General features: G+C 40.8%; 1 protein-coding gene across 1 annotated transcript in view; it reads left to right on the top strand.

Moving 5' to 3' along the window:
* Positions 1-1,141: 1,141 nt before the first annotated feature.
* Positions 1,142-7,965, top strand: part of e2f2 (E2F transcription factor 2) — a 47,978-nt gene continuing 41,154 nt past the window's right edge. The window contains exon 1 of the mRNA XM_061896023.1: positions 1,142-1,780. Coding sequence (XP_061752007.1) covers positions 1,517-1,780 — 264 coding nt within the window. The 5' untranslated portion in view covers positions 1,142-1,516. The remainder of the gene's footprint in view (positions 1,781-7,965) is intronic.

A 7,965-nucleotide genomic window follows, 5' to 3' on the forward strand; every position in this document is an offset into this window, starting at 1 on the left:
GCTCTGTTATAAGCAGCAACGAGGAGGAGAGACGGGCTTGGGGCTGGAGCCAGAGCGCGAGTGAGGACGAAAAAGAAAAAGACAATTGCTGGAAAGCAACTGAGAGACTTATTGAAAAATAAAACAATATTGTAACCCTTAAACAGGCTCTCATTTCGGTTCTCGGTGATCTGAAGAACCCCCAGGAGGGCAAGCCCCACACTAACCGATAATAAATAAATTACTTCTTACCATTAACGCAACTTCTTGAACATAAAAAAGCATGAGAATGTTTTATATTTTTGTTATTTTTGACACTGTGATTACATGTGGAATTATTCCTTACTTATCGTGTTAAGCAATGTCAGCTAAGATTTATCCGAGAGCCAGATGCAGTCATCAAAAGAGCCACATCTGGCTGTAGAGCCATAGGTTCACTACCCCTGCTCTAAAATGTTGGTGTTTCTTAAAAATGCACGTATATAGCTGTATTCAGTGTTAAAAAAATAATAAATTATATCACTCTCACGGAAATAATTTTAAAAATATTTGGCTTGTATTGCTCTCTCAGCCAAAATAGGTTCCCGACCCCTGCAGTAGGCCTTTAAGGCAGTGGTCCCCAAGCACCGGGCCATGGACCGGTACCGGGCCGCAGAATTTTTTTTTTATTCATTTTTATTTAAAAAAAAAAAAAAAAAAAAAACATTTTTAAATTAAATCGAAATTAAATCGACATAAAAAACACAATATACACTTACAGTTAGTGCACCAACCACAAAAAATTCCCCTTTTCATGACAAAGGAGAAAAGAAAAAAAAGAAAAAACATTTTTAAATTAAATCGACATAAAAAACACAATATACACTTACAGCTAATGCACCAACCACAAAAAACTCCCCTTTTCATGACAAAGGAGAAAAGAAAAAAAAAGAAAAAAAAAAGATTCCCCCCCCCCCCAAATTATTAAGCGTTGACCGGTCCGCGGATACAAAAAGGTTGGGGACCACTGCTTTAAGGACAATATGTCCTGAGTGGGGGGGAAAAAAACAGGCTCCTGTTTCTTTAAGAACACCAACACCCGCCTCTTCCTCGCCTGGCTACTCAACTGCCTTATGCAAATACAGACAAGCCGAGCGTGCCGCGGGCCAATCAGATTCGAGCTCCAACCGCGGGAGATCTAAATTTCGCGCGACGAAGTTTGGCGCTAAAAATCGCTGAGTTGTTCTCCTTGTTGAATGGAGATATAGACCTGAGAAGCTTGCCTGGCCTGGACTCTTTCCCACACACACACGCACACAAACAAAAAGGCCGGAAACTGGACTCTGTACGCCGTCGGTCGTCTTTTCGTGCAAGTTGTGTGCACTTTAAGCCATGTTTTTATCACTTTAGGGCGAGTTTGTGTACACTTTTTTTTTGTTGCTCTGCTGACGTCACCGTTTGGTGTTTTTGTTGCATGTTTTACTCATGCATTTAGTTCTTTCACGCCTCTAGAGCTGTTTTAGCCTTGGAATCCAACACGATTGTTGACGGATCTACAATGATGCGGCTGCCCAAAGGCGTCTCACCGGCGTGCGTGCGGCCGGCCGGCCAGCCCAAGATGAAGGTTCTCGCTAGCTTCCCAGCTAAAGCGGACTTCTTCAACAGCGGCCTGTCCAGTCCGCCCTTGAGCACGGTGCCGATGGGCTACTTCAGCCAGATCTGCTCCAACACCGCCACGGTGGAACAAAGGGCGCACAGCCTCTACTTAACCCCCCACGGACCCGAAGCTAAGCCGGTCAGATCGACCACCGGACGGCTACCGGTAAGGACTCGAACAACGGCGCTTTTGTGTGGCTTGTGTGGGTGGAATAATAATAACGCGTGTTTTAACGGGCTTTGACGCAAACGCGACGTTTGTTTAGAATAGAATAGAATAGAATAGAATAGACCAGGGGTCACCAACACGGTGCCCGCGGGCACCAGGTAGCCCGTAAGGACCAGATGAGTCGCCCGCTGGCCTGTTCTAAAAATAGCTCAAATAGTAGCACTTACCAGTGAGCTGCCTCTTTTTTTTTTTTTAAATAGGATTTATTTACTAGCAAGCTGGTCTCACTTTGCTCGACATTTTCAATTCTAAGAGGGACAAAACTCATTGAATTTGAAAATCCAAGAAAATATTTTAAATACTTGGTCTGCACTTGTTTAAATAAATTAATTTGTTTCCCTTTGCTTCTTATAACTTTCAGAAAGACAATTTTAGAGAAAAAATACAACTTTAAAAACAATTTTAGGATTTTTAAACACATATACCTTTTTATATTTTAAATTCCTTCCTCTTCTTTCCTGACAATTTAAATCAATGTTCAAGTATTTTTTTTTATGGTAAAGAATAATAAATACATTTTTAATTGAATTCTTCATTTTAGCTTCTGTTTTTTCGATGAAGAATATTTGTGAAATTTTTCTTCGAACTTATTATGATTAAAATAAAAAAAAAATATTCTGGCAAATCTACAAAATCTGTTGAATCAAATTTAAATCCCTTTTCAAAGTCTGGAATTTCTTTTAAAATTTTTGTGCCGGAAAATCTAGAAGAAATAATGATTTGTCTTTGTTAGAAATATAGCTTGGTCCAATTTGTTATATATTCTAACAAAGTGCAGATTGGACTTTAACCTATTTAAAACATGTCATCAAAATTATAAAATTAATCTTAATCAAGAAAAATTACTTATAATGTTCCTTAAATTTTTTTTTTATTTTTTTCAAAAATATTCGGAGGAGCTAGTTTTTCTATTCATTTTTTTCGGTTGAATTTTGCATTTTAAAGAACCGAAATTTAAGATCAACTATGTTTTTCAAATTTTATTTTATTTTTTTTCTCGTGTTTTCTCCTCTTTTAAAGCGTTCAATTAAGTGTTTTTTCCTCATTTATTCTCTACAAAATAACCTTCCGTAAAAGGAAATAAAAAGTACGCCGGTATGACGGACAGAAATACCCATTTATATATATATATATATATTATATATATATTAAAGGTAAATTGAGCAAATTGGCTATTTCTGGCAATTTATTTAAGTGTGTATCAAACTGGTAACACTTCCCATTAATCAGTACCCAAGAAGTAGCTCTTGGTTTCAAAAAGGTTGGTGACCTCTGGAATAGACTTTATTGTCATATTTGCATATAATGAGATTAGAAACTCTCACTTGAGGTGCAGTTGTGGGAACAAATATGGGGTAAAATAAATAACACAAAAGGTAATAAAGGAAAAACTATCAATTGAAATAAACAGACCACTATCCAATAAAAATAACAAGCAATCCCGTACAATATACAAAACACTGTAGAAATACAAGATACTGTACAATATACAGAACAAGACAAGAGTACCGAAGTAATAAATAACAATCAGTGACGGACGTATTGCACTCGAAGGGTAGTATTGCACAGTAGGGTATTAAGGTAGGATATTGTACAGAGGTGAATTATTATTATTATTATAAGTTGGAGTTCAACGTGGTGACAGCTCTGTTAAGGCTCTGATGCACCTGTAGCGCCTGCCTGATGGTAGCAGGTGGTAGCCAGGGTGTGTGCAGTCTTTGGTGATGGTTTTTCTTTCTTGAGGCAACGGGAGTTGTATAAATCCTTCAGGGAGGGCAGGGGGCAGCCGATGATTTTTTTGTGCAGACTTAATGACCCTCCGAATCGCCTGTTTGTCTGCTTCAGTGCAGCTGGCGTACCACACTGTTATGCAGTACGTCAGCAGGCTCTCGACAGCCGAGCGATAGAAGGTCACCATCAGCTGCCTCTCCAGTCTGTTCTTCCTCAGCACCCTCAGGAAGTGGAGTCTCCGCTGGGCCTTCTGGATGACAACTGTTGTATTTTGGGTCCAGGACAGGTCAGCAGATATGAGGGTGCTGAGGAACTTGAAGGAGCTGACTCTCTCTACCTCCTCGCCGTTGATGTAGAGGGGGGCGGGGTCTGCAGTGTTTTTCCTGAAGTCAAAGATGAGTTCCTTGGTTTTTGTGGTGTTCAGTGCCAGATTATTCACTAAACACCACGCTGGTAGTTTCAGGACCTCATCTCTGTATGCAGACTCATCCCCCCTCTGATGGGACCCACCATTGTTGTGTCATCGGCGAACTTGATTATGGTGTTCTCCGAGTTGGCTGGACTACAGTCATGGGTGTTTGTGTCCATTGTTGTGCAGAAGTATTCTCTTTTACGTTTTCTGTCACCAGAAAGTTGTTCATTTAAAGGATGTGACTTACCACTGCTCCACCTGTCCGCCTGTGTTATGGCCATGTGAGGTCAAAGGTCATAACCAACTGGTGTGACAAAAAGACAAAATTAGTAGTAGCAAATAAAAATAAATAAATACATAAACATTGACAAACATTGTGGTACTTGGTGTGTTATGTTTTATAAACCATGGGTGCCAAAAGTTGAGCCTTGGCACGTTCTAAAAACATACTATCTACCGTATTTCCTTGAATTGCCACTGGGTATATAGTATGCGCCTGCCTAGAATTACTGCCGGGTCAAACTCGTTTTGCAAAAAAAATTAGCGCATGCTTAGTATTAGCGGCGGCTCAGAATTAACGCCGGGTCAAACTCGTTTCGCAAAATATTATTTTTATTAGCACATGTCCAGAATTTCCGCAGGGTCAAACTCGTCTCGCAAAATAATTAGCATATGCCTAGAATTTTCACAGGGTCAAACTCGTCACGTCACGAGTGACACTTCACCTGTCATCGTTTTCAAAATGGAGGAGGCTGATTTCAATCACTTGAAATCGCATGAAGGGAAGAAGATTAAGAGCTATTCAGAAGGATTTAAGGTCCAAGCTATTGAATATGCTAAAAAGAACAGTAAGCAGCTATGTTTTAATAATAAACCGTAGCTGCGTGTGTCAAATATGAGTCATTAAATGACTCCCGCCACCTGGTGGTAGAGTGCGCTACTGATCCTTCTTGCGACTACTCGGCTGCAGAAGAAGTGACAACAAGCAGCAAGAGTGAGCAGCGTGTGTTTATTTTTCCCTCTCGCTTGCACTTTTAACATGGAGGATTACATATCTAAAATCAAACAGTTTTCTAAACCGGACTTTCAATCGAAGCAGAAGGTAATAAAGGAAGATCTCCATCGAGACAGAGAGACTTTTAAAAGTGAAGAAAGATAAGGAAGACTTCTATAAACAAGTTATCGATGCTTTTGATCAGAATGAGCCGCGCATGGACTTCATTTATAAGTAAAGGTAAGACCATAATAACGTTTTTTTAAATTTTTATTAAAGGCCTACTGAAAGGAGATTTTCTTATTTAAACGGGAATAGCAGGTCCATTCTATGTGTCATGCTTGATCATTTCGCGATATTGCCATATTTTTGCTTGAAGGATTTAGTAGAGAACATCGACGATAAAGTTCGCAACTTTTGGTCGCTAATAGAAAAGCCCTGCCTGTATTGGAAGTATGTGCACGTGACGTCAATGTTTGCAGGGCTCCACATATATTCACATTATTTTTAACGGGAGCCACCAGCAGTAAGAGCAATTCGGACCGAGAAAGCGACAATTTCCTCATTAATTTGAGCGATGATGAAAGATTAGTGTATTAGGACATTGATACTGAAGGAATAGAAAAAAAGCGACGGCTCCGGGCGACGGTAGTGTGAGCATTTCAGATGTAATTAGACACGTTTACTAGGATAATTTGGAAGATCCCTTATCTGCTTATTGTTTTAATAGTGTTTTAGTGAGATTTTAAAGATTGTAAAGACATACCTCGAGGTTTGATGGCTGCGGTGAACACAAAGTGTCTCAGAGAGAAGCCGAGGAGCCAAGCTCACAGCTGCCGCTGCTGCAGGATGACGAATAATCCAATGATGTCTCCGGTAAGATATATATCACAATTTCCCCATCCAAAAACATGCTGGTTGACATAGAGAAAACATGTTCGCTTGACCGCTCCGCTTCACAGCAAACAAAGAAACATCGGCTGTGTCTCGGTGCTAAAGACAGCTGCAATACACCGCTTTCCACCAACAGCATTGTTTTTTATAGTCTCCATTATTAAATGAACAAATTGCAAAAGATTCAGCAACACAGATGTCCAAAATACTGTGTAATTATGCGATTAAAGCAGACGACTTTTAGCCGCGAGTGGTGCAGCTGCTAATATTTCCTGACAGTCAGTGACGTCACGCGTACGCGTCATCTTTCCGCGACATTTTCAACAAGAAACTCGCGGGAAATTTTAAATTTTAATTTAGTAAACTAAACCGGCAGTATTGGCATGTGTTGAAATGTTAATATTTCATAGCTTAGCTCGGTTGGTAGAGTGGCCGTGCCAGCAACGTAAAGGGTTACAGGTTCGATTCCCGCTTCCGCCATCCTAGTCACTGCCGTTGTGTCCTTGGGCAAGACACTTTACCCAGTGCCACCCACACTGGTTTATATTTAACTTAGATATTGGGTTTCACTATGTAAAAGCGCTTTGAGTCACTAGAGAAAAGCGCTATATAAATATAATTCACTTCACTTCACATCATTGATATATAAACTATCAGACTGCGTGGTCGGTAGTAGTGGGTTTCAGTAGGCCTTTAAATGTGCTTTTCATGATGGTATCCTTACATCACACTCAAATTTTTAAGCGCAGGCCTATATTTACCGCATGCCTTTGGTAAGTGCCGGAGTGAGAAGAGGTTTTAAAATCAATCAATCAATCAATCAATGTTTACTTATATAGCCCTAAATCACTAGTGTCTCAAAGGGCTGCACAAACCACCACGACATCCTCGGTAGGCCCACATAAGGGCAAGGAAAACTCACACCCAGTGGGACATCGGTGACAATAATGACCCAGTGGGACGTCGGTGACAATGATGACTATGAGAACCTTGGATCGGACCGGACCCCCTCCACAAGGGAGAGTGGGACATAGGTGAAAAAGAAAATAAATGGCAGATAATAAGCGCATGCCTACCTTTACCGCATGCCTTTGGGAAACGCCGGAGTGAGAAGAGGTTTTAAATTAATTAGCGCCCCGGCGACAATTCAAGGAAACACGGTATATTACGGTAATAAATATTAGACTAAATCACTGTGTCCCCAATTACGCAAAGCTAAGTTTAGCTTATATTGACCTACATTAGATCGCTTTTAGCATATTTGATTGCAGCTAATGGTTGGAACTCTACACTCGTCCCCAGCAGCTGTTGTTTGTCATATTACAGGCCGCCAAAGCTGCAAAGGTTAAGTTCAGGTGACACCAGTGGGTTAGGGTCCTGCCGCAAATCTCATGTTAACCCCGCCGCCCTCTTGGCCATCGGCCCTGCGTTGCCTAATAAGTACCGCAAGAGGATTGGTATGTAACTAAAACCGCCTGGCTAATCGTACACTAAGGTGGACATGTGGTCATTAATACTATAGCGATGCGTTCAGGTACTCTACAAAGTGTGTTACTATAACATCAGCAACCCTTCACTCTTTATTGGACGGTAGTCAGAAGTGCTGATAAGGACGTCATATACTCGACATGTTTTCAGACTGATAGTATATGGTCTTTGCCCCTCCTGCGTAGTGTGTGCGTGTGTGTGCGTGTGTGTGCGTGTGTGTGCGTGTGTGTGCGTGTGTGTGTGTGTGTGGCATTCAGTGTACATTTCACTACACACTAGGGCTGGGCAATATGGCTTTTTTCTAATATCTCGATATTTTTAGGCCATATCGCGATACACGATATATATGTCGATATTTTTCCTTAACCTTGAATTAACACTTGACACATACCGTATCTCCTTGAATTACCGCCGGGCATATAGTATGCGCCTGCTTTGAATTACTGCCGGGTCAAACTCGCTTAGCAAAATAATTAGCGCATGCTTAGTATTACCGCCTGGTCAAACTCGTGACGTCACGAGTGACACTTCCCCTGTCATCATTTTCAAAATGGAGGAGGCTGATTTCAATACCGGTAATTTGAAATTGCATAAAGGGAAGAA

Source organism: Nerophis ophidion, linkage group LG03, assembly GCF_033978795.1.
Source record: "Nerophis ophidion isolate RoL-2023_Sa linkage group LG03, RoL_Noph_v1.0, whole genome shotgun sequence".
NCBI classification, from domain to species: Eukaryota; Metazoa; Chordata; class Actinopteri; order Syngnathiformes; family Syngnathidae; genus Nerophis; species Nerophis ophidion.